Consider the following 24,961-nt stretch of genomic DNA (forward strand, 5'->3'; position numbering starts at 1 on the left):
CTTTGGAAAAGAAGCATGGAATTGTTGTATATATCAGGAAGGATATACCAGCTAAGCTAATTGAGGCAGATATTCAAGGAAGATTTATTGCTATTGAACTGGTGATAGATGCAAAAAGACTTTGTTGATAGGTATTTATGCACCTAATCAGCAACAAGAAAAGTTTTACAAAATGTTACATGAGAGGTTGACCCTCTGGGATTATAGTTCGTTTATTTTATTAGGAGACTGGAATGGAGTAATTGATACAAGAAGGATAAGAGAACCTCCTCCAAGAAGATACCTATACATGCAAAATTACCAAAATCTTTTTGAAATGATGGAAGACTTTGAGTTTAGAGATATATGGAGGTTACGGAATCCAGATGAGAGAGATTTTACTTTTTTCTGATAGGCATCAATCTTTTTCACGCATTGATTTTATTTTAATTTCTAATGACTTGCTTTCTAGGGTGAAGAAAACGAAGATATTTTCGAGGTGTTTAACTGACCATAGCCCAGTATGGATGGAATTATTACAAGGGAAAAAAGGTGGTAGAACATGGAGGTTGAATGAAAATCTGTTTAGATATGAGGATAATGTAACTTATTGTAAGAAACAGTTAAAAGAATTTTTTGATTTTAATATGTACAAAGGGACACCTATAGGAACTGTGTGGGAAGCGAGCAAAGCGTTTATTAGAGGGATATTGTTTTATTTGGACAACAGGCAAAGGAATAATAAACAAAAGCAGCGTAGATATTTGGAAGAAGAAATTCAAAGGAAGCAACAGTTATTAATTCAAAACCCACAAGATCATAAACTTAAAGAGGCTATAAAAATATTACAGAGTCAATTTAATATGTTAATGGCAGACCAGGTGGCAACGAATATACAATATGCTAAACATAATACCTTTTGTAATGCAAATAAACCTGGGAGATGGTTGGCATATAATTTAAGGAAGAAACAGAAAGCACGTGTCATACAAAAAATAGAATATAAAGGTAAAGAGATATATCAACAGGATAAAATTAAAAGGCATTCTCAGAATTTTATACTGCACTATATGCAAAAAGACAAAATATTGGATAGGGACATTTATGATTATTTGAAAGATTATAAGGTGAATATTCTAACATTAGAACAGAGGAGGAGCTGAACCGGCCGATAGCTACTGGAGAAATAGTGGAGGCAATTAAACAATTAAAATGGGAAAACCCTGGTACAGATGGTCTTACAGCAACTTATTATAAAAAACACAGGATGAAATATTAGGCCCACTTAAAGAATTATTTAATCAGATACAATTAGGAGTGGAATACCCCGTCATGGAAAACATCTTTTATTTCACTGATACCAAAGAGGAGCAAGACTGCTCTAAACCTGGTAACTATAGGCCGATTTCACTTTTAAATAATGATTATAAGATTTTTGTAAAAATAATAGCAAATAGATTAATGTTAGTTTTACAACAAAGAATTCATACTGATCAATCTGGTTTTATAAAAGGGAGGCAGATGAGGAATAATGTTAGACAGATTATTAATATATTGGAATATTTGGAAAAGAAGAATACTTCAGCACTTATTTTTTGGATGCAGAGAAAGCCTTTGATCGATTGCATTGGGATTTTTTATTTAAATTAATAGAGAAAATGCAATTTGGAGACTGTTTTATTAGAATAATTAAAGCGATTTATGGAGAGCAAACAGCACAGATTATAGTAAATGGTAGTTTGACAGAAGTTATTAAGATTGCGAAGGACCAAGACAGGGATGTCCCTTATCACCATTATTGTTTGTTTTGACTCTGGAACCATTATTAGATAAAATACGAGAATTAATGAAAATAGAGGGAATTAAGATTAGACAATATGAGTACAAAGTTAGAGCTTTTGCAGATGATGTAGTGGTTACGTTAATGAATCCTATAAATTCAAGTAGATTTTTGTTGGAAGTAATTGATAAATATGGAAAGGTATCAGGATTTAAAATAAATCAGGAAAAAACAAAAGGGATAATTAAAAATATGTCTATACAACAGAAACAAAAACTAGAGGAAATGACAGGATTTGAGGTAGTAAAAAGGTTAAATATTTAGGGTCTATATTAGCTCATCGAACAAGAAACTTTATAAGAATAATTATGACTTGCTATGGCAAAAAGTTCAGAATGATATGAATGGCTGGAAGAAATTGCAGTTATCCCTATTGGGAAGGATTGCGGCTATTAAAATGAATGTGTTACCTAGATTTTTGTTTCTGTTCCAGATGATACCTATAATTAAAAAGGATAAAAATTTGGAAGATTGGCAGAGTGGGATTAATAAATTTATATGGCAGGGTAAAAGGGGATGGTTAAAATGAAAATAATACAGGATTCACGGGAAAGAGGTGGTTTAAGAATGCCTAATTTTAAACTATATTATGAAGCAGTAACCCTCTCAGTAATAAGTGACTGGTTTAACTTAACAGAGGAAAGAATTTTGAATATAGAAGGTTATGACTTGTTATATGGATGGCATGCGTACTTATTTTATGGAAAAAAAGTGGATAGGGCTTTTAAGAATCATGTGTTGAGAAGTGCTCTTTATGGTCTGGAATAAATATTCCTATAAATTAGATTATAAGATTCCTATATGGGCGAGCCCTAGACATGCAATAGAGAATATAAATATAGAACAGAAACAGGAAATGATTACATATAAAGAACTTTTGTATGCTGAAGGAGGTAGATTGCAATTAAAATCATTACAGGTATTAAATGAAGAAGGGAGGAATTATACTTGGTTTCAATATGGGCAAATAAGTGCTAGATGGAAAGAAGAATACTTCAGCACTTATTTTTTGGATGCAGAGAAAGCCTTTGATCGATTGCATTGGGATTTTTTATTTAAATTAATAGAGAAAATGCAATTTGGAGACTGTTTTATTAGAATAATTAAAGCGATTTATGGAGAGCAAACAGCACAGATTATAGTAAATGGTAGTTTGACAGAAGTTATTAAGATTGCGAAGGAACAAGACAGGGATGTCCCTTATCACCATTATTGTTTGTTTTGACTCTGGAACCATTATTAGATAAAATACGAGAATTAATGAAAATAGAGGGAATTAAGATTAGACAATATGAGTACAAAGTTAGAGCTTTTGCAGATGATGTAGTGGTTACGTTAATGAATCCTATAAATTCAAGTAGATTTTTGTTGGAAGTAATTGATAAATATGGAAAGGTATCAGGATTTAAAATAAATCAGAAAAAACAAAAGTGATAATTAAAAATATGTCTATACAACAGAAACAAAAACTAGAGGAAATGACAGGATTTGAGGTAGTAAAAAAGGTTAAATATTTAGGGGTCTATATTAGCTCATCGAACAAGAAACTTTATAAGAATAATTATGACTTGCTATGGCAAAAAGTTCAGAATGATATGAATGGCTGGAAGAAATTGCAGTTATCCCTATTGGGAAGGATTGCGGCTATTAAAATGAATGTGTTACCTAGATTTTTGTTTCTGTTCCAGATGATACCTATAATTAAAAAGGATAAAAATTTGGAAGATTGGCAGAGTGGGATTAATAAATTTATATGGCAGGGTAAAAAGGCGAGGGTTAAAATGAAAATAATACAGGATTCACGGGAAAGAGGTGGTTTAAGAATGCCTAATTTTAAACTATATTATGAAGCAGTAACCCTCTCAGTAATAAGTGACTGGTTTAACTTAACAGAGGAAAGAATTTTGAATATAGAAGGTTATGACTTGTTATATGGATGGCATGCGTACTTATTTTATGGAAAAAAAGTGGATAGGGCTTTTAAGAATCATGTGTTGAGAAGTGCTCTTTATGGTCTGGAATAAATATTCCTATAAATTAGATTATAAGATTCCTATATGGGCGAGCCCTAGACATGCAATAGAGAATATAAATATAGAACAGAAACAGGAAATGATTACATATAAAGAACTTTTGTATGCTGAAGGAGGTAGATTGCAATTAAAATCATTACAGGTATTAAATGAAGAAGGGAGGAATTATACTTGGTTTCAATATGGGCAAATAAGTGCTAGATGGAAAGAAGATCAAAAATTGGTATAATGCAAAGGAGGAAAATTTAATAAAGCAAATTAGAAATCAGACCCAGGAGCATATAAAGAGATTGTATAATGTGTTGCTTGAAATAGATTCGAAAAGGATTTGGTAAAGGATTGTATGATAAAATGGGCACAGAATATTCAGGAACCAATAATGTTGGAAACATGGGAGAAAATTTGGGTTAGAAATGTTAAGTTTTACACAAGCACAGAATTTAAGGAAAATTTTTATAAGATGTTTTATAGATGGCATTTAGATCCCAAAAAATTATCATGTATGTATCCTTATATCCAAGCGAAATGTTGGAGGTGTGATTGTGATGATGCTACATATTTTCATATTTGGTGGACTTGCAAGAAAATTAAGGTCTTTTGGATAAGAATTTGGTGGATTATTCAAAATGTACTGAAGAAGAAGATAAAGTTCCTGCCACAATTTTTCCTTTTGGGAATTATAATGGATTGTACAGGGATTGAGACTAAATTGATTTTGAACTTAATAACAGCAGCAAGACTGTTGATTGGACAATACTGGAAGAAAGAAGAGATACCTACAATAGAAGAATGGATATTGAAAGTTATTAATTTGGCTGAGATGGCTAAAATCTCAGCGTTTTAAAAGACAATACGCAGGAAAGATATTTAATTGAATGGAAAAATGGATTGATTATCTACAAAACAGATATCAGATTAAGAAATATCAGATTGCCTTTGAATAATTAGAAAGTTATTTTATGTAATGGGGAGGGGGTTGGGAGACGAAAAGCTTTGGATGTGGTTATTTGGATTGGACTTTACCTTGTGATTGACCCGGGAAGCCGGGGGTGGGGGAGGGAGGGGGATGTTTTGTTTTTTTTTTTTTTTTTTGGGAGGGAGGGGGAAAAAAGGGGGAAAATGTTTTTGTTTTTTTTAAAACTCTTTCAATAAAAAAAAAAAAAAAAAAAAATGAAACTATGTCTACATGGAGTGAAGTAAGCAGCAGGGTACCCCCAAGTTCTGTTTTAGGCCCAGTACTCTTCAATATCTTCATGATTTAGGGGAAAGGCTAGAAAGAGAATTTGCAGACAGAATAGTCAACAACCCAGAAGATAGGCTCAAGATCTAGTATCTCAACAAACTTGAACAGTTGGCCCTATATACCAAAATGAAATTCAGTGTGAGAAAAGTAAAGTTTTACACTTAGGCAAGAAAAACCAAATGTACAGATTAGGTGAAACTTGGCTCAACAGCAAAGGGACTAGAGGTATCTTGGAGTTCTAGTGGACAATCATTTAAATATGAGCCAGCAGTCTGCTGGCAGCTGCCAAAAAAGCCAATGCAATCCTAGGCTACATTACTAAGAGACATAATCAAGACAACATGGAAGTATTAATACCAATTTATAAGGCCTTGGTAAGACCAGGCGTGGAATATTGCATCCAGTTTTGGTTGCCACAATATAAAAAAAGATACTGAGACTCTGGAAAGAGTGCAGAGAAGAACAACAAAGATGATTAGGGGGCTGAAGGCTAAAACATAAGAATGGTTGCGGGAATTGGGTATGTCTAGTTTAATCAAAAGAAGGACTAGGTGTGACATGATGGCAGTCTTCCAATATCTGCCACAAAGAAAAGGAGGCCAACTTATTCTCCAAAGCACTGGAAGCAGGACAAGAAGCAATAGCTGGAAACAAATTAAGGAGAAAAGCAACCTAGGACTAAGAAGAAACTTCCTAATGGAGAGATCAGTAAACCAGTGGAATGGATTGCCTTCAGAAGTTGTGGGTCCTCCATCCCTGGAGGCTTTTAAGAAGGGACAGGACAGACATTTGTCTGAAATGACGTAGAGTCTCTTTCTTGAGCAGGGGTTGGACTATAAGACTTCCAAGATCCCTTCCAGTGCGGTTATTCTGTTAAGAGTTTTGTAAGGCCCTGATGCCAACTGCTCGGCCTCCTGCAGGCAGCCATGTCAAGGTGACCCTCTTCACATGCAGCAATTGGCTATGGCGCTTGCCACAGGAAGGCATCTCTCTCCTGCAAGGAGCTGGTTTTGTAAGAGAAAGGAAGCCCACCAGGTGCACAATGTGCCAGGGAGTGACTGAGAACCCGCCAGGAGAATGGCAGGGTGTGCTGGTGCCCACCATTTTCTTTGACTTTGTAGGACTGCAGTTCAAAAGAGCTGCCAGCAGGATAAATATATGTCAGGCCTGAGGCATAATGAGGAAATGGTGGAGACCTCCCATAACAAGGGAAAGGATAACCAGACACAGGGAAGGCAGCGACGGAGAGCAGCTCCCGATTCACATGAGGACACTGGACTACAAACCTCGATACTGTTGTCCCAAACTCCGATCGGGCCAAGGAGGCCACGGGGTGAATCATTGTCAGTGAGAAGAAAGATTTTGGCCCGGGGAGGATTGGTGTCCCCACAGCTTCCCACCCCTTCCTGTTGCAGGGGCAAAAGGCAAAAAGTGGGGGGATGCATGCTTTAGGGGCTTTTGGGGGGAACCTTTCCAACAAGACTTCTGTAGTCATAGGGAGAAGAGGCTGCTTCAAATTTTCAGGCTTCCGTTTAGTCTAGTAAAAATGCATCAGAATTCTGACAAAAGAAAGCCCTAAAGGGAGCAACTCTAACTGGTGCCTCAAGATTCCAGATCAAGATGTCCTCAGCGATACTCTCAGAATCCAGGGAAAATAAAAGACCAGCACACAGACAGTGGACCCCACGAAGAGAGGATGGGTGCAGATCAGCCGGAGGACGAGGGAGCATAGTGCGAGATGCCCTTCTCCAGGGTCCTTCAAACAGGGCAAGGGTGGGTGAAGCCAACCAAGCAGAGCAGCAGGCTGAGAAGAGGGCCTATTCGCTATGTTGAGCTCCATCAACCTTCCTCTCTGCTACCCCAATCTTATCCCGACTCTGCCAACACCACCGTTTCAGATCCTGCCCTTCCAGGAACCATCCAGGAGCCTGTGTTGCACCATCTATTCCAGCAGCCAGGCTGCCTGGACAAGAGGCCGCTTGGCCCTCCTGCAGCCGAAGAAAATTCAGCAAACCCAGCCGAGGAAGGGAACTGCACAGAGTGGCATGCAGTGGGATGCCACCAGAGTCCTAGGAGTCTATCACCAACACCAAGCCATGCAGGGGCTTTGGCAAGAGGCTGTGGATGCAAAAACGCATGCCACAAAACGCATGCACGTACACAGCAGGAAATGGATCTTATAAAACTGCCCAATGCCCTAAGCCTGCCTCCCTGCTCACTCTTCTTCGCTCTCAGCACCTCCAGCAGGCAGCCTCCAACCGAGCATGAACTATGCCTGGCCTGAACTGTGCCAAGCCCCTTGGGTAAAGCTACCACATACTCTCTTCAGTCACCCTCTGCCACCTGCCCACAATGGTTCCTTTGCCAGGCCCAAGGCTCGGCTGTCTGAGACACCTCTGGCCTATCCTGGGACCAGGCAGAGGACCCTCCGCTGAGACTCTGGTTCCAGCCTCTCCCCTTCTAGTGGGACCCCTCCCCTCACAAACGCAAGAGACAGCTCTTCCTGGCATTTCCTCCTGCGAGAAAAGGCTATAAAATGTTCCAGGCAGAGCCAAAACCTGTGAGGGGTGGGCAGGGAGGCTCAGCTCATTAGCGGCTGCATAGGGAATCCTGGAGAAGGAGGGGGCCGCCTAATGTAAAACAGGCCAGCCTGGATGAGAAAATACGAACCAGGCCTAAGGGGGGGGGGTCTTGGCTCCAATCTCCACTCCCCCCACCCTTAGTCTGGCCCGTTGTCACAGACACACTGGCCGGCCTGAGATGAGCTGGCCCGAGGCAGAGGAAATTCCACCCTGTTGCTTCTGGCAGCGGAGCCAGCCTGGCTCTGGCCACAACCCCTTGGAAAGCAGCTACTCAGCAGTTTTCTTATAGGGGGAGGGGGCAGTTTTTCAAGTCACACATTCTCCCCCCTCTATGGTTTCATCACCAAGGAGGGACTCCCTGAGGCAGGAGAGCCAGGCCACCTGGGCATTCTGCCCCCCCCTTCCTTCAACTGGGGGAGGTCACTCCAGGCCATTCCAGGCAGGCAGGCAGGGCAGAGACAGCTTTCATGCTGCTTACTGACCTATTCCTTCTAGAACCCACTCTCTCTGTGGGGGGGCGGGGAAGTTTCAGGCAATGTGGCAGGTAAGGCTCCTCTGCCTAAGCCAGCTCCCCCCCGCCCAAAGTCCGGCCGCTCGCCATCCAAACCAGCTTCAGCTCTGCAGGACTGATGAGTGCAAAGGATGCTTGAAAGAGCAGCCTTCCTCCCCCACACACCCAAAAGCAGGACTGCAGGGATGGGGTGCTCCAGAGACCCAGCCTGGGCCAAATTGGGTTGGGGGTTCTGAGAGCCTCCTGAAGAAGCAGCAAGAAAGGAGAGGAGCCTCGGAAGAACCTAGAAAGGAGCCCATGTAACCCAAAGGTTCCCTGAGACCTACTTCTGTGCCAGGGCAAAAATTAAGGGCACCCACCAAACCATCTCCAGAAGGAACAGTTCAGCTGGGCACCCTGCACGTCTGAAGGGCTCCAAATTGAGCAAGCAATCCCATGATCTGACCAACATGCAGAGACACAATCCACCGCTAATTCCTTGGCATCCTCACCCCCACAATCTGTATTTACAACAGGGTGGGGGTTGGTGGGTAGGCAAGCCATCCAAGGCATGGAATGGGGGGCTGCAGCCTAAACCCCTACCTCAATGGGGTGACAACAGAGCAAGCAGAGGCTGGCTGGCTGGCTGGCTGGCTGGCTGGTAGAGCCGGAGGGGCTGGCAGGGGCACCCAGGAGAGGCGCCAGAAGCAGGCCACGCAACTGTGGGAGGGGGGCACGCAGGGCATTAGAGCCCACCTGGTTCTGGGCAGACCCTGCACCACTTGGCCCTTGAAGGAAGAAGGCACAGCCGGCTCCATCATGCCAAGCAGCAAGGGAATGAGAACGGGGCAACCGCACGGAAGGGGACCAAAGGCCACATGGCAGGTGCTCCCACGAAGGCGACGCTCCTTCAGCGGTGGGCAGGTCGGCAGGGCAGCCCCTACTCAGCCGCGGAAGGCCAAAACGAACCGAGACCTTCAGCTGTCCCCGCCAATCCGAGGGGGGAGAGGCTGGGTCAGCCAAGGCTCCGCCGGGGAGCCGGCTGCCCGGCGGCGCTGCACCCTCAAAGGCAGCCCGGGAGGCCGTGAGCGCCCGGCTGCCGGGATCCGAGCGGGGCGACGGGCCAGAAACCGCTGGAGAAACGTCGCCCTTGCTCCGCCGGAGGGACGGCAGCCCTCTCCAGCCGCAACGGCGCGGCCCCGCGGCTTCCGCCACAGGCCTCGCGCTGGGCCACGAAGCCGCCGCGCCGCCGGTTCCCCAGACTGGGCGAAGGGAGGCGGCCGTCCGGCCGGTCGGAACCCCGTCCCGAGGGCGGCGGGCTCCTCGCCCGACAAGATGACAACGGCGGCCGCGAAGATGGCCACGGGCCAGGCGAGGAGAGCGGCGGCGCAGGCCCGGCAGGACTCGCGGCCCACCAGCCGCGGGGCCTCGGCTGAGTAGGACGGCGGCCTCCGGGCCGGGCCTCTCCCTCGCTCGCTGCCCTCGGGCGGGTGGCCGGCAGGCCGCGACGGGCCTCATCCGCCGCCTGCTCGACGCCTCCCGCCCGCCCGCCCGCCCGCTCCGGTACCAGCCCCTCTCGGCCCGCCCTCCGCCGCTGACAGCGCGGCCACGCGAGCGTCGTCCCGGGCGGCGGCGGACAATGACCTTCCCGGCCCGCCGCGCAGCGCTGGCTTACCTGCTCCGGGGAGGCCGTGGCGAGGCTCCCGGGGGGGTGGCGCGGGGGTCCGCGCGGCGCCTCTTTCGCTTCCGCTCTCGGCCGGGCCGCTCAGCACCGGGCGGTCGGGCGGCCCTGGCGGGTCCTCGCGCCGCCCCTTCGCGTTGTCGCCGCCGCGGCGCCCGGCCCGGACTCGCCCCGCACTGAAGCCGCCGGTGCCCCCGGGCAGCAGCGCCCGCCGCCGCCGCCGCGTCCTCCTCCTCCTCCTGCCGCCGCACGCCGCCGCCGCCGCCGCCGCCGCCCGCTCCTCATTTGGGGGCCGAGCGCGCTGGCTGCGCCCCGGGCGAGGAGCCACTCCGGGCAGGCGCCGCCGCCGCCGTGTCAAAATAAGAGTCGCGCCGCCCGGCAGCTCCGGCGCGGCCTCCCAGCGGCCTGTCGGGGAGCAGCACCTGCCGGGGCGGGCGAGGAGCGGCAGCCGGATCCCTCCGGGGAGGCGCCCGTGGCCGGCCACGCAGAGAGCGGGCGGGAGGGCTGCTGCGTCCGGCCGGTTGTGGGGCTGTCGCCGCCGCCAAGGCCGCCCCTGGCCGAGCGGAGACGAAGCGCCGCGCAGCCCCCGCGCAGGGCAGCCCGGCCTGAGACGCCGCGGGACGGAGGGCGGCCTCGCCGGACTCTTAATCTGACGGAGCGCCGCCTGCCGGGCCGGGCGAGCAGCGCTCTTCCTGGGGGGCGGCTGCGCGCGCCTCGCTCCGCCCGGGACCCTCCGGTGCGCCGGGTGGGAGGGAGGGAGGGAGCCGACGGCCTGCGGAAAGGAGCCCCTGAGCACCTGCTGAGGGCTCTCGGGCTCCCCTCGGGTCGCCTCTCTTCCGTCCCCGGTGCCCGACCGCGGAGAGGCTCATCCCGGGATAATAGAAACGATTAATTTGGCGGGGCGGCCACGAAACATCCAAGCCGGATGAAACCGGGTAATTTCTTAGAGGGGAGACCACGAGGAGATCCGGGAAGAAAGAAGAGGCTTAAGGGCGGCCGGCCCTGAGGTCCTCCCAGGGGAAGTGGCCAGTGGACGCTCCGGCTCTTTGCTGGCCCTCTGGCACGTTTGGGGTGCCTGGAGCGGCCCTGCGACCAGCACCCAGGAGCTTCGCTTGGAAGGGAGGGAAACCTCTCCCCCCCCATGAGAAAGCAGAATCCCCGGCCTGCCCCTGTCTTTGCACACCTTCACAAATGTGGGCAGAATCTGAAGGGCCAAACCCGTCTGGGCAGGGAGTGCTTCATTTCCCCCCACCCCGCTTTAGGCTGGGGAATAAGATCTAGAGCGGTGTGTGTGTTAACCATGGTAACCAAAGGAATGGATGAAAGTGAGACTGGCAGAATGAAGGGAGGGAGGCCAAATCCAGGAACAGCCTGCCCCTTTGGGTGCTCACTGCTCCACCTGGTGCCCCCTTGCTTTGCAGGAGGCCCTCACGCTGTCGTCTATGGAAGGAGCCTTGGGGGAAGAGGTTGTCTTGGCTTGCAATTAGGAGGTGGAGCTTTCCCCACTGCCCCTCCCTTCCAGGAGTTTCACCTTCCCCAACCTCAAGGCAGTTCTCAATGGCCCTTCTGCGGGGCCCTTCCTCCCTCAAAAGAGCTGATTCGCTTCATAAAGGCCTTCTTGTCGACTTGGGGCGGCAGGACTCCTGTGCTGGGGTGCAGGTGAGGAGAGGGCCCTTTCCTGAACACCGGAAGTGCCTCCTTGGTAGAGGAAGATGACTCCCTGTTTCCCCAAGTCCCTCATAGCCAGTGGATGATGATGGGATAATTAGATGTGAGGGCTCGTTGCAGATGATGCTTCTGTTGCCTAGCAACTAATGGTTTCCATAGACACAGTGAACCACAGCCTGCTAAGCTGCAAGTGAACAGTGCAGGAAGTCGGGGAGAGAGGAACCCCCCATCATCCACTTCCAGGCGGAGGAGAGGGCTGCAAGGAAGGAAGCCACTCCTGGCCTTACTCCTGCTGCTGCTCTGCCCTTTTTGGCAAGAAGGGGCTTCACCTCACTTGGCCTGTCGGCTGAGGGCAAAGAGCCAGTCGGATGGCCTGCCCTTGCCAGCCTCCAGCGGTGGGAATGTGAGGATCCAGCACCTCAACTTTGCTTTGTGGAGATAGGGCACCAGGTGTGGCTCTACCTTGGGGGGGGGGGGCTGACCTGAAGCTTTCTCCATCAGTCTAAGCAATGGGGGGGGGGGAGAAGTTTCTTCCCCAGACATGCAAAACACATTTCACTCCTAATGATAAACCTTAAACCAAAAATCCAAGTCAAATGGGGCATCACAGCTTCATGTTTTGAAACTGAGCAGGTGAAGCGAAGAGCTCCTTACCTGCCTGTCCGGGCTGGCCAGATTCAGCTTCCGATGCTTGGGCTGAAGGGGGTTTTAGGTCTCTAATTGGGCACTGAGGTTCATGGAGTATTAATTTTTCAAAAATCCAGAATCGGCTTGTAAGTTATTCCTTAAGAGTTGTTTTGTAGAAGTGTTGGTCAAATTGCAGCTGACAAACTTTACTTATTTTATACAAGGACTTCTCTATACTGTTTCTGTCAGACAGCCAGCCAGAGTCTTGTGATTGAGGAAGTATAAAGATACTATAACCCAATGAAAAAGAAGCAAAGCATCAGCATAATGGATTTATAGAGGCTCTCCTACCTTTCTTTTCTCTTCCTGGGGAAGAACCTCCTGAGAAGGTCTCTTCCGAAAAGAAGCAGCTCCTGCTCTTTTCTTGCTTTCCTCATATGCAAATCAATGCAGATTTACTCACCAGCCCTAAGCACAAACTAAGGCAAGGAGAGAGGCAGGCTGCAGAGGTGCCACCACTGCTGGGATCACTGGCAGAATGTCTGCCAGCTGGAGGGAGGGAGGAAATCCCATGGATTGCACAAGAAAAGGGTGGCCCTCAGTGCCCAGGGAGCCTGCCAGGTAATCTCTGCCCACTACCAGGCAGAGGGGGTGGGGGGGCATGACCCCCAGCCTTCCTTTCTCCAAGTGCATGTTTCCCGCATCCCCTTGCTAAGCCCGGAGCCATCAAAGCCCCTACAGCCCTTCTGACCCCGAAGTCCCCCTTATGATGATGTGTACATATACTTTAGAAAAGCAATAGAAGACCAACATAATCATGAATTAATAGTTTCCTTTCATACGCTTTAAATTTTTATTACCAATAATGTTTTAAGCTGCAGAGAGCATCTTGGACCCTTTACACACGGCAGGAGAGAAAGTTGAACACCTTTCATATGCACTGTCTCAGATGTATTTTTGGCATCACCTGGCAGGACAAAGTTCCAAATAGTGCAGTCTTGGAACGTGCTGGAATTTCTAATATGTATACACTACTGAAACAGCGACGTCTACGCTGGCTTGGGCATGTCATGAGAATGGCTGATGGTTGGATTCCGAAAGATCTCCTGTAGGGAGAATAAGTGCAAGAAAAGCACCTCAGAGGGAGACCACAGCTGCGATATAAGGATATCTGCAAGAGGGACCTAAAGGCCCTGGGAATGGACATCAACAACTGGGAAACCTTGACCTCCGATCGTTCAGCTTGGAGGCTAAAGACGCAGCATGGCCTCCTCCAATTCGAAGAGACATTTGTTCGGCAGGCTGAGGCAAAGAGGCAGTCCCGGAACCAGCGAAATCTGGGGGCTGGGCAGGGGACAGAATGTATCTGTCCTTGGTGTGGAAGGGATTGCCACTCTCGAATTGGCATTTTTAGCCACACTAGATGCTGTTTTAGGATCTCTTTCCAGAGAAAGAAGCCAATGAATGAGCATCTCATTATTTTTGACACTGTCTGCATTTGGACTCCATTCGACTGATTTTCAGTAAGAAAAGCTGAGGAAGGGGGCAAGGTTCAGAATACACAGTTGTCATATGAGATGTTTTACTACTCGTGTTGTTTTTACTTCCTCTGAATCTTTCATTTTCAGTGACTTCAGAAAACCGAAGAATTACCTCTATTGAGAGAAGCTTTCTTACTTCTTTACATATTCATTTTGGTGTATTTCAGCTGATCCAAATACAGAACTGCTCCTGCATCTTAGCCACTTTATGTATCATTTAAAATGACAACATAGTAAACATAATCCACTTTTCAATTTGTCCACCTTTGTGTAATTTTTTAAAACACCTTCCTGTTTTTTCAGCCTTAGGGCTAAGGTTATTTAGGCCTTTGCATTTCCACTTGATAATGATACTTCTTCCTATCCCATTCCTCTGAGTGATGGTGCTTGTTGCAATGCAGGCATTGGGTCGGCCCATAGAACAATGGCCCGGCCTGAATTGACCTCCTGTCCACTGATGGGTCTGCATATAGATCTAGAGCAGGGGTGTCCAAACTTGGCCCCTTGAAGAGTGGTGGACTTCAACTCCCAGAATTCCCAAGCCAGCATGAGCTATAAATATGAGCAAGTTGCTGGCAGGGGAATTCTGGGAGTTGAAGTCCATCACTCTTCAAGGGGCCAAGTTTGGACATCCCTGATCTAGAGCCTGTGTGACTGTGGTGGCATCTGTATGGCATATGCATCTTGGATAGGTTTGTTGTAAATCAGTCCAGAAAGTAGGATAGTTCAGCAGCCAATGACTGTGTATGCTGTGCACACAATGTGTGCAGGTCCTTGTTCTGAATGGGTCCCTGTGAGGCCAAAAAAAAACCCTATGTGTGCCATCAGTGGAAGTTTGGTGTGGTCTCGGGGCTTGTGCTAGGGTCATGCAGGAGGGAAAGGGGTGGACACGTACTGCAGCTTATTGAGGTTACCCAACTTCCTTGTCTCCACTCTCGCCTGTGTGTGATTAAGTCACTAGAGAAACAGCCTGTTCTCTGAGGAGAGGGAGGAGAGGTTTCTTTGCTCTGGGACATGTGCAGAGTGCTGGGCCCTTGGCATACAGCTGACTCCAGCCACTTTTGCTTCCTGGTAACTCGCCAGCAGAGAGGGGCCTGGGAACAGAAGGAGGGCCTCCCATCTCAGAGAATGACAGATGAGACCTGCTTTGTGCTTGGCCTGACAAAGATGTCATAGCCAGGCTCAGCTTGGTCTCTGGCTGGGTGGAGGGTGAGGGGATGAGTCCTGTATTATAAGAGGGTTGGAAGCCTGGGCACAAAATCTACTTGGAAGATAGATGCACTATCCCAGCAATTTGAAGGGGTTGCAAAAACTCCACTCCTGCATGCCATTGATAGGCTTTGTTCATCTGGCACAGTAAGGCAGCTTTGTATCTCTCTCTCCCTCCTCTCCTCCAGAGTGGGATTGCCCTTCCTTGGCCATCTGGTCCTCACCTGGCTACCCACACCTGCCATTGCACGTTCCTGGGCTAATGGGAGCGCAGAAATCTGAGCTTTAATGGGAGAGAAACATACATTCTGTTCCCAGGGCACACTTATCCATAATTAGCTGAACCATGGTTTACTGAACCGAAGTTTCCCAGCTTATACAAAGTTAAAACCACGACCAAGTGGAGAATCTGGGTTCACACAGTATCTCAACTTGAGATCAATGGTTGGGTGAAAAGGGAAACAAACCACAAAGCTTTTCCGATATCCTCGCCCACCGACCGCGTCTTTTCCTACCGTCCCCCCAAACCAGAAGCCGGGAATGCGAAGCAATTTCGGCGGCGGCGCGGTGGGGAGCGCTTAAAGAGACGAGCGCACCAAGGCCGCCCGGCTCGCCCGAAAACCTCCGGGCCCTGCAGGTTGTGCGCACGACAGCCGGATGGACTTGCGCCTGCGGAGACCGGCCTTCTGGGCCCGGCTCCACCTGCGGAGCGGCCTTCAGGGCTGGGACCTGCCCCGAGAACTAGCCCTAGACGCCACCTGTGACCAGCTGCCCCCAGGTGAGGCGGCCCCTGCTGGAGCTCGCTCGCCCTTCCCCGCGAGGGGTGGCGGGTGGCCCGGCCGTTCCTTCGGGTGAGCCGCCGTCATTGGGAAGGGCGAGGGCGGGACCCCCGGCGCCCCTGTGTCCCGGTCGGAGCCCAGCTGCCTAACCGCCTCTCCCCCCAGTTGCTGACGAGGCCCTCCCGGCGGTGCGGCTCGACCAGGCGGCCGGCGACCCGGCCGAGGCCCCTTGCCTTTCCATCACGGGGGCTCGCCTGGGGCCCCGGCCTTGCTCCAAAAGCCCCGGAATAAAGCAGAAAGGCGAGACAGCCCGCCCTCCCCCCCCGGCTGCCTAGCGCGGTTACGGACGAGCGGCAGCCTTGCTGAGCGATGCCTGGTTGCTTCTTCCCCTGCAGAGACTGCCGGGCAGCCGCACCTGTGGATGTGGGTGGATCCCAACCTCGTCTGCCCTATCCCTGGACACGTCGCGGGGCTGCCCCCCCTGCCTGCGCCTCCTCCCCGCGCTGCTCCAGAGGTTCCGTCCTGCAGCACAACCCGCTTTGGAGACGGCCGCCCGAGAGAAGAGGTGCCAGGAACTGCTCAGGCTGGATACGTGGGCGCCCCGCCCGCCAGGCTAGAAACTTGGGAGGCCGCTGGGGGGTGGGCGTCGGGGTCTTCCGGCTCGCTGGGCGGAGCTAGGAGCCTTTAGGCCAGGTGGGGTCTTTGCAGAAGCTGCTTTCCTTCTGGCAGCCTTGCTGATTAAGTTTCCAACCCGCCCCCTACCTTTCCTTCCCCACGGAGCGTCCCTGAAGCATTAATAGGGCGGGTAAGGGGCAAGGAGCCTGAGGCAAGAGCTCTCAGTCCAGGTTTTCCCTGGAGCCCCTTTCCTGCACTTATTTCCCATCGGTTCATATGTACCCGTCTTTTGCCAGGATCCTGGGAGTGCCACTGAAGCCAAATCCGCTCTGCCTCCAAAAGAGGACTCCCAGAGCCACCCCCATGCATGCCAGAATGCGAAGAGGATCAGATCCCGCAGCAGGAAGCTGCGGGCCCAGGGGGGCTGGCCTCGCCCTCCTCTCAATTATTGTATCTTAATTAGCCTTGCCCTGAGCAGCAGCGTGGATAGCAGCCTGACTGTGCAGGAGATCTACAAGTTCACCAGGTAGCTCTTGCAGCTGAGCAGCACCCAGGCAGACGGCAGGATGCTGGGAGAAGGTGGGGGGGGGCTTCCTTCCTTGTCCTCTCTGCTCTTTGTGGCCTTGTAGCAGAGGGCTTTCTGCTCCTTCCAGGTGGAGCATTCTAGTCTAGCTACCAGTGGCCCGTGGAGGTGGGCCTGACCCTTGCCAGGGTGTGATGCGTGAGACTCTGGCCCTTTGCCCCCTTGGCAGGCACCACTTTCCTTTCTTCCGCACGGCTCCCGAGGGCTGGAAAAACACTGTCCGGCACAACCTCTGCTTCAGCAGCAGCTTTGAGAAGACCACAGATTTTGTTTGCCTTGAAGGGAACCGCAAGTCCCGCCTGTGGAAGTTAACCACAGAGGGCCGGCGGAAGTTTCAGGAGGAGGCGCAGGCCCTGCCAGAGGATATGATGGGCTTGGTGCACCAGAGCATGGACAAGCCAGGTGGGCCTTCCCGCAGAGAGCAAAAGCCCTTCCCTCCTCCCCCCTGGTTGGATGTGGGTCCACCAGGCTCTGGGGTGGGTGTGCTCCACACAGAGGAAGGATGGGTTGAGGAAAAAATTGGACCCAACATCCCATCTGCAGTGAGCAGGCTGAACCACTTGGCAGTGCCAGATCCTGGGAGGGCTGCCCAATCCCTTGCCCTGGGGTTTCTTGGCAGACCTGGTGAACCAACAGCCTCCTCTCCCTTCCCCAGAATTAATGGGATCGCTCTTTGGCCGCTGAGCATCTGTGTGGAAGTCTGGCCGAGATGGCCACTTGACAGAGCTCCCAAGGAGGATTTGACTTTTGCCAAGGGATGGAGGAGAAGGCTGGATTTTCCAGGCATGGGCGACCCGAGAGGCTCTGGGAATCGCCTGCTTGGCCCTCGGCGGGAAGGCGCTGAGTAAGGGAGTTTCATCCTGACCTGGAGCGTGGCTGTCGGTTGATCCCTGAAAGAAGCGAAGGAGATCCTCACCCGGTTTTGTGTTGAAATTTCTGTTTGAAGCAGTAAAAGCTAATCTAACCTTTTTTCCCAATTCTCAACCTGGAGAAGAATCTGGATATTCCAATAAACGCATTCAAAGAGCAACGTGGTGTGATTGTCTGTGGAGTTGACTTATATGTTGCCACGGGGAAAGCTCCTGGGACATAATTCCACTGCTTGGAAGCGTCCTCCGCGCCGCCCGAAGGACCCTAAGACCCATCGGCCGCAACCAGCGCCCGCCCGGCAGCCGAGAAGCAGCTCAGCGCGCGGCCCCTCCCTTCTCCTCTCCCGCAGCGCCGATGCCCCGCCCACCAAAGCCGGCGAGCCATGGCGGGGGCGCGCGACCGTGACGTCACTGGGGGCGGGGCAGCAAAATGGCGGCCGGGAGGGCGACGCTGTTCCGCTGCCAGCTGTGCCGCCTCAGCGCCTTCGCCGGTCGCCGGAGCCACCTGTACAGCGCGGGGCACCAGCGGCGGCTGCGCGCGGCCCTGGCTCGACTGGGCGAGAAGGTGCGCGGGCGGCGCGGGCGGGGGCTCCTGGGGCGGCGGCGACGACGCGGCTGACGGCTCTCCCCCACTTCCTTCGGGCAGGTGGCGGCGGCGCGGGCGGCGGTGCGGCGGGCGGAGGTGCTGCCCTTCCAAGCCGGCGAACACGAGCGGCGCGTCTGGTGCCCCTGCTGCGCGCGCGAGGTCCGGAGCCACCTGAGCCGCGGCGCGCGGACGGTGCTGCACGGAGGCCTCCTGGAGCACCTGGCCAGGTGAGGGGCGGGCGGGCGGGGGGGCGGAGGTGGGTCTGCTGCGCGGCGCCTCCCCGGCAGCCGAGCAACGCCCTCTTGGCTTCCCCGCAGCCCGGAGCACGAGAGAGCCGTGGCCGCCTTCTGGAGAAAGAACAGGGCCGACCCCAAGCAGAAGGCCGACTTCCTGCTGTCCGCGGCGGAGTACCGGCGGTGAGTGGCCCCGGACCTCCTCCCCCCCCCGCACTGGGCTGTGACCCGGGAGGAGGTCTGGGGCCCAAAGAGCGGTTGGTCTTCAGTCGCTGTAGGAGGAGTTGGTAGCCTTCCCTGTGCCAGTCTGTAAAGGCATTCTTAAAAGAGACATTTCTAAAGAGGGAGGCTGTGCCAGGCCTTTGGAGAGCCCAGACTGTCTCTCCATGTGACCACCAGCTACTCACCTCTCCATTAACGGCCCTTGCTGCCCAGAGTGATGGGCTGCTTTGCACTTCCAGCTTTCAGGACTCTCTCTGCCAAGCCCTGGATGCTTATGAAGAGAAGGAAGACGCAGCCATTCAGCAGGTAGAGCTGGGGGGATCCAAGGGGCTCAGGGACCGACAAGGGCCTGACTTCAGCTCCAAGTTCCTCTTTATATCCCATCTTTCCTCATTGCAGGCTGCAGCTCACATTCGAGACATGGAACAGAAGAGGCGAGAGATGGTACAGGCCATCTTAGAGGTTTGTGTGCCCAAGTTCAGAGTGGGCAGTATCCATCATTGTGTTTGCAATGGTTTCTGCAGAATCCTCCCACTCAGCTCCCTTTCTTTGACTTTGTCTTTCCCCCACTGCATTTAAATGCAAATCCATTTGCCAGTTTCAGGAACTGGTAAATCCTCTTCCCAGAAAATATCAGGCTTTGCAAATATAGCAGATGTTTTCTCTCATTTCAAGCCCTTCATGCCAGGAGGTATCATGCCAGGCATTGGGGCCTTGCTTTGCTTTTTATTTAGTTCATTTAAATCACCTTGTAAAATGACTGGTGGGTAGCAAATAGGGTGCTTTGAGATCTATAGGTGCTGAAATGTCCCTTCTGGCAGAAGAACTTTTCCTTCTATCACTTAATGACTTTTTATATTTCTTTGTGAAAGCCTTCCCTGCTGAGCCAGTCTAGATAGCTGAAAATGGTTCAGGAGTTTTAAGGCATTACTTGTGCTCTGGCCCGTGTATTATTTCAAATAGTAATTTGGGAGTTAAATTTGTAATTTAACTCTATTATCAACAACTCCTTTTTAATTTTTTTCCCTGGGGAAATGCTCTTGGATTAGGGATATTTCCTTTACTGGCATCTGTGCCTGAGTGATTTACCTGAATCTGCTCTATCTTAACACTCTCCAGATTACATTTCAAGGTATCTCCTATATTGCAAAATATGTTGTTGTTTCTTGAAACAAGTGTGTTTTTCCTGAATTAAACTCAGCCACAGAGAGCGGACACGCTAGGTGATGGAACCACTGCTGTCTACACCTTTACAGGGAATTTAAGGTAGGAGTTACCTTAAATCAGAGGCCTTCTTGCTTCTGTATCCCTCTTCTATTCCTGGCAATATCCTCTTCACATTACCTTGGTGCCAAGTCTGTTTTGCTTGTGTTGACAAATGTTCTATGTTGTAGCGAGTCTCCTTTTGCTATGGAAGAGCAGGAGCAGCCTGGGCCAAGCTGGAGCACCACTTTTCTTCAAGAAGAGCCTATTTGTGCCAGCAGCACTATGCCTGAGCTGTACTACCCAGAAACAGGGCAGCCCTTAACTTTTATTGGCCACCAGGTACTCCCCTTAGAAATTTCCTCTTGCCTCTTATGTTCAAGCAGCATGACAACCGAGCAGTGAACGTCTGCCCTGGGTTCAATCCTATCTTATACCCTCTGTTTCTCAAGAATCTTGAAGAGGGAAAAGGGATTCTGTCCACTGCTGCCTATTGGACTGGGAAGCCAATACTTCTGGCTGCAGGATTCACTACCCCCTTTGCAATTTTGCACCTGGGTTTTTCAGATCCCAAGTCCCCTACAGTACTAATTTGGGCTTTTCTTTCATTGTTTTAAATGCAGGAAACAGGTGGGGAGGGCAACATTCACACAGGTAGGTTGGAGTCGGCTTTCAGAAATGGCTGCTGAGCCTGGCTTTGCCCATGATGGACACTTGGCTCATGAGGGGAATCTGTATACTGAAACAATACAGTGAAGCATTAATTAGTCATGTATATGTGTGTGTACAAACCTTAAAAATGAGGTTAACCATGAATTGCATGCTGCATGGCTATAAATGGCAATGTAGCTTTGAGCATTTTGTAAACCGCTGTTCTCATTATGGTCAATATAACTTGGGCACATGAAAAGAAACATATGGGGCTTTCCTGATTTGTACACCTTTCCATCTTGAGGAGCAAAACCTCCCTGGCTGATGAATGAAGAGGAAGAAGGTGAAAGGCAGATTGGACCTTCCTATGAAGAATTCCTTAAGGAAAGTGAGTGTGCAAGAATCTGGCCCTGGGGGCTCAGTAGGAAGACCTGAGCAAAGGATGACTCAAAGTTTTGTTCTTCTGTCCTCTTTAAAGAACAGAAGCAGAAACTGAAGCAGCTCCCGGCCAACCGTGTTGGGGCCAACTTTGACCATTCGTCTCAGACAGGAGATGGTTGGCTCCCCTCCTTTGGGCGTGTTTGGAATCATGGTAGAAGATGGCAATCCAGGTACACATATGCCTTCCTCTGAGAAGGCCAGAGGCAACGATGTAACACCATTAATATATTTAAGACTTAGTTCTTCCCTGTGCTGCCGGACAGCAGCGTTTGCATGTGTGTGCGTGTGAGAGAGAGGGAGGTCTGGGCCTGCTTGCCACCACATCCTTGTTTATTGATTCTGAATTTGTTGAATTGTTGCTTATGATAACTTACGTATTGGCTCATTTCATATATTCCACTTTATTAATTTTAACTGATAACAAAATTATTGGAATCTTCTCTGGCTTCCTAAATCCAACTGTTGTGAATTATCAACACATTACATTTGCATGTCTGCCTGACTCCCCCAAAGTGGACCCTGGAAATGGATAACAAATAAAATATACAGACAGAAGAGCCTTTGTATGGGTGCTAGAAGGAATCCAGCCTCTCAAGTTCCTGTCCTTGATACAAAAGAATAAACTGTTTCAACTTGTCTTTGGCACTTTTTTCTAGACATCAGTTCAAAGCCGAATCTGGAAATAAGCAGCCTGGGTCAAAGAGGAAAAGGCCTCGAACTAGCTAAAACATCTGTCTCCTGAACTGGCAGAGTTCAAAGCCCTTTAATCAAAAGCAGCTCAGTTGCTGCTGTGGAAGACTTTGTGGTGGCTCCTGTGAAACGAACTCTGCTCCTGTAGCCTTAAACACGTAATTGTATTAAAATTAAGTTTATTATAATGAAACTGAGTTATAATTGTATATGGATTTTACTGAAAACTATGGTTGCCAATAAATGTATGCTACCACAAAATATTAAAAGCAAGGTGCATTTGTCTAAGATCCACAAAGCAAATATGAGATTGCAGAAAATATTGACATTGAAATTAGGAGGTCATCTATGACTTTCGATATATCCCTTGTTTATTCAAGTTGCCCAAACTTTATACAGCCAATGCTTTCATAATATTTTATTTTTATGAACACAAATTCTGCAAAAGTTTTTACTAATCAAAAACAGTAGAGCCATTTTTACCCCTTGTATAAATAATTGGGACTTGCTCGGATCATTACAAAGCCTCAGAGTTTAATCAATTTATTTTTTTGTGTGTGTATACAAGTAACTTTGAAAGCCATCTGAGAATCTGCAAAGCAAACCAAAGAAGAAATTAGATCTTTCTGATGCAATGTAGTCGATTGTAGTGTGGAACTGTACTGGTCACCTGGGCTCACCTTCTCAAGCATCCTCTCCTGCAGCTGGTGCATCACCTCCCTTGGTGTTTCGGGTGTAGATGACCTGTGCTCTGTGCTTGGAGACCAGTTTAATTAGACCTGCCAGGAGAGAACATGCATCAGAGGACCAGGAAGCTTAGAGAAGTCCACAAACCGAGGGAACAGGAGCATTTGGGGAAGGCGGGGGGGGGGGGCGGGACGACTGTCGGCTCCAATCCTTCAAGGCCCACAGCCGGGCTTTTGCGGGGAGAGTCGAGAGTGGGGCGCCTCCGGCTTCTCACCTTTGCCCAGGAGCTCTTGTAGCGCAGCCCGCGCGAGCGACCCTCGGATCTTCAGCCTTTCGGAGACCACGGCGGGCGTGATGAGCTTGTAGTTGGGCACCTCCTTGCAGAGCTTGTCGTAGGTGGCTTTGTCGAAGAGGACCAGGTTGTTCAGCTTGTCCCTCACCTTCCCCTTGGACCACTTCTGCTCGCGGGGAGAGAAGTCCGTCAGGGCCGCCGACAGCCCCCCTCCCCTCCCCTCCCGCCCAGCCTGCCTGCCCGGCGCCCACCTTCTTCTTGGCTTTGCCGCCGGACTTGTTGACGGGGTCCTTGTCCTTCTTGGCGGACTTGCCCGCGTCCTTCTTCTTCTTGTCGTCTTTGGGCGGCTGCGAGGAACGATACAGTCAGAGGGGTCAGCCGCCCAGCCGCCCGGCCGCCCGCTTACCCGTCCCGCCCGGCTCGGGGCCTACCTACCATGGCGCAGCTGGCGGCTCAACGTGCTCCTCCTGGGCGGCTTCCGGCAGGAAAGGAAGGCGGCCGTCCGCGCAGGCCGGAAATCCCGCGTCCCGGCGCACTTCCGGGAGGCCCCGGAAGAGGCGTGGCGAGCTCCCTCCCCTCTCCGCCAGGCCTACGGGTGCCGCGATGGCCATCTTCAGCGTCTTCGTGGTGAACAAGGCCGGCGGGCTCGTCTACCAGCTGGACCACTACGCGCCGCGGGCCGAGGCGGAGAAGACCTTCAGCTTCCCGTTGGACCTGGTGCTGCGCGCGCACGACGAGCGCGTGCTCGTGGCCTTCGGGCAGCGCGACGGCATCCGCGGTGAGGGGCGTCGTGGGGGCGGAGGCGCGGGGCGGCGAGCGCGGAGGGGCGAGGGGGGGCGAGGGGGGAGAGCCGCCCGGCTGAGCCGCCTTCCCCGCAGTGGGCCACGCCGTGCTGGCCATCAACGGCGCCGACGTGAACGGGCGCCTGACCGCCGACGGCAAGGACGTGCAGGAGTTCTTGGGCAACGCGGCCAACTACCCGGTGGCCATCCGCTTCGGCCGCCCGCGGCTCTCCTCCAACGAGAAGCTGATGCTGGCCTCCATGTTCCACTCGTGAGTCGGCGGGGGGCTGGGGCGGGGGGGGGGCGGGCGCGACCCCCACCCTCGGCCCCTCCGCCCACCGGCCGGCCCGGCCTCTTGTCGCGCAGGCTCTTCGCCATCGGGTCGCAGCTCTCCCCCGAGCAGGGCAGCTCCGGCATCGAGGTGCTGGAGACGGACACCTTCAAGCTGCACTGCTTCCAGACGCTGACAGGTAGCCGGGGACGGGCCGAGGGCTGCGGCGTGGTGGCGGCGGTGGGGGTCGGCCCTCCATCCCGGCCTCCGCCTCGCTCTTCCTCCCTCCCGTCCGCAGGGATCAAGTTCGTGGTGTTGGCCGACCCGCGGCAGGCCGGCATCGAGGCCCTCCTGCGCAAGATCTACGAGATCTACTCGGACTTCGCTCTGAAAAACCCCTTCTATTCTCTGGAGATGCCAATCAGGTGCGCTGGAAGCCCCCCCCCACCCCCAACTCCAGGAAAGCTCTTTGGGGGGTGTTTGTGTCCTGGCGTCTGGCCTGAGCCTGTGGGGGCCCTTGGCTGCCTCCGAGACCCCCACCCCACCCCTTTGTTTTCCTCTCTCCTGCTTTCTTGAAAGTCACGGGCTTTGTTAGAAACCTGCTGCTCTTTTTCTTCCTCGTTTCCTCCAGTTTCAGTATATCCCGTTAAGTAAGAACGAATAAGGAATTTTCTTCAGGCGCACTTTATGTACTGTCTTATATTTTAGCATATGCCAATAAGTATGCAGGGACAATGCTGAACCCAAACATTTATGTGAATTTTTTGTGGGGGGTAAAGATAGAATGAAAAATGTGGCGATATGAGCAAGGGTGGCCTTTTATTCTGCTTCTGTTACGCTATTATTTCAGATGTGAGCTCTTTGATCAAAACTTGAAACTTGCACTGGAGGTAGCAGAGAAGGCAGGCCCCTTTGTCCCAGGATTATAGGATGAAGTTCCTCCACTTCAGTTGCCCAATGGACTGTTTGGATCTTGGGACCAGAAAGGCTTCCCAGCAATTCCAGAGTCGAATTGCTCTATTCCGTCCTTATTTGGACAACCTCTGCTGCTGGAAGTTAGAAGGAAACCTTGTTGGCTACATGTGTTTAATTTATGCTTGGCACTTTGTTTATTGCATGCGGAAATAAAATATTCTTTAAAGAAAGAAGATTTTAATCTTGACT

At 50.9% G+C, this 24,961-nt stretch overlaps 5 protein-coding genes and 1 long non-coding RNA gene across 9 annotated transcripts in view; 4 read left to right on the forward strand and 2 right to left on the reverse strand.

Annotated features, from left to right (window-relative positions):
- Positions 1–9,975, reverse strand: part of LOC131203929 (B-cell CLL/lymphoma 9-like protein) — a 23,889-nt gene extending 13,914 nt beyond the window's left edge. The window contains exon 1 of the mRNA XM_058194655.1: positions 9,843–9,975. The gene's annotated coding sequence lies outside the window, so the exon portion shown is untranslated. The remainder of the gene's footprint in view (positions 1–9,842) is intronic.
- Positions 9,976–10,585: 610 nt separating this feature from the next.
- Positions 10,586–13,939, forward strand: LOC131204091 (uncharacterized). Of its 2 annotated transcripts, none has more exons than XR_009156527.1 (2): positions 10,586–10,783; positions 11,270–13,939. It is a non-coding gene; the product is annotated as an uncharacterized LOC131204091 (long non-coding RNA). The 2 variants fall into 2 exon arrangements; XR_009156526.1 differs by having other exon boundaries at positions 13,019–13,939.
- A 337-nt stretch (positions 13,940–14,276) lies between these two features.
- On the forward strand, positions 14,277–17,695 carry FOXR1 (forkhead box R1). Its single transcript, XM_058194946.1, has 5 exons — positions 14,277–15,671; positions 16,068–16,237; positions 16,584–16,813; positions 17,040–17,272; positions 17,526–17,695. The coding sequence occupies exons 1-5, from the start codon at positions 15,551–15,553 to the stop codon at positions 17,552–17,554; spliced, it is 783 nt and encodes a 260-aa protein (XP_058050929.1). The 5' UTR covers positions 14,277–15,550; the 3' UTR covers positions 17,555–17,695.
- A 442-nt stretch (positions 17,696–18,137) lies between these two features.
- CENATAC (centrosomal AT-AC splicing factor) lies at positions 18,138–22,013 on the forward strand. Of its 2 annotated transcripts, XM_058194944.1 has the most exons (11): positions 18,138–18,304; positions 18,386–18,552; positions 18,643–18,741; positions 19,020–19,086; positions 19,180–19,242; positions 19,982–20,046; positions 20,175–20,325; positions 20,607–20,637; positions 20,939–21,022; positions 21,113–21,245; positions 21,732–22,013. In XM_058194944.1, the coding sequence occupies exons 1-11, from the start codon at positions 18,170–18,172 to the stop codon at positions 21,799–21,801; spliced, it is 1,065 nt and encodes a 354-aa protein (XP_058050927.1). In that variant the 5' UTR covers positions 18,138–18,169; the 3' UTR covers positions 21,802–22,013. The 2 variants fall into 2 exon arrangements, with proteins under 2 accessions (XP_058050927.1, XP_058050928.1); XM_058194945.1 differs by lacking the exons at positions 19,982–20,046; positions 20,175–20,325.
- A 269-nt stretch (positions 22,014–22,282) lies between these two features.
- On the reverse strand, positions 22,283–23,287 carry RPS25 (ribosomal protein S25). Its single transcript, XM_058194956.1, has 5 exons — positions 23,180–23,287; positions 22,996–23,091; positions 22,727–22,910; positions 22,446–22,544; positions 22,283–22,357 (listed from the first exon to the last, which is right to left on the reverse strand). The coding sequence occupies exons 1-4, from the start codon at positions 23,180–23,182 to the stop codon at positions 22,450–22,452; spliced, it is 378 nt and encodes a 125-aa protein (XP_058050939.1). The 5' UTR covers positions 23,183–23,287; the 3' UTR covers positions 22,283–22,357; positions 22,446–22,449.
- Positions 23,288–24,948, forward strand: TRAPPC4 (trafficking protein particle complex subunit 4). Of its 2 annotated transcripts, XM_058194949.1 has the most exons (5): positions 23,297–23,522; positions 23,623–23,797; positions 23,893–23,996; positions 24,096–24,222; positions 24,648–24,943. In XM_058194949.1, the coding sequence occupies exons 1-5, from the start codon at positions 23,348–23,350 to the stop codon at positions 24,724–24,726; spliced, it is 660 nt and encodes a 219-aa protein (XP_058050932.1). In that variant the 5' UTR covers positions 23,297–23,347; the 3' UTR covers positions 24,727–24,943. The 2 variants fall into 2 exon arrangements, with proteins under 2 accessions (XP_058050931.1, XP_058050932.1); XM_058194948.1 differs by having other exon boundaries at positions 23,288–23,522; positions 23,893–24,222; positions 24,648–24,948.
- Positions 24,949–24,961: the final 13 nt, after the last annotated feature.

The sequence above is a fragment of the Ahaetulla prasina genome, chromosome 9 (assembly GCF_028640845.1).
Source record: "Ahaetulla prasina isolate Xishuangbanna chromosome 9, ASM2864084v1, whole genome shotgun sequence".
Lineage (NCBI taxonomy): Eukaryota > Metazoa > Chordata > Lepidosauria > Squamata > Colubridae > Ahaetulla > Ahaetulla prasina.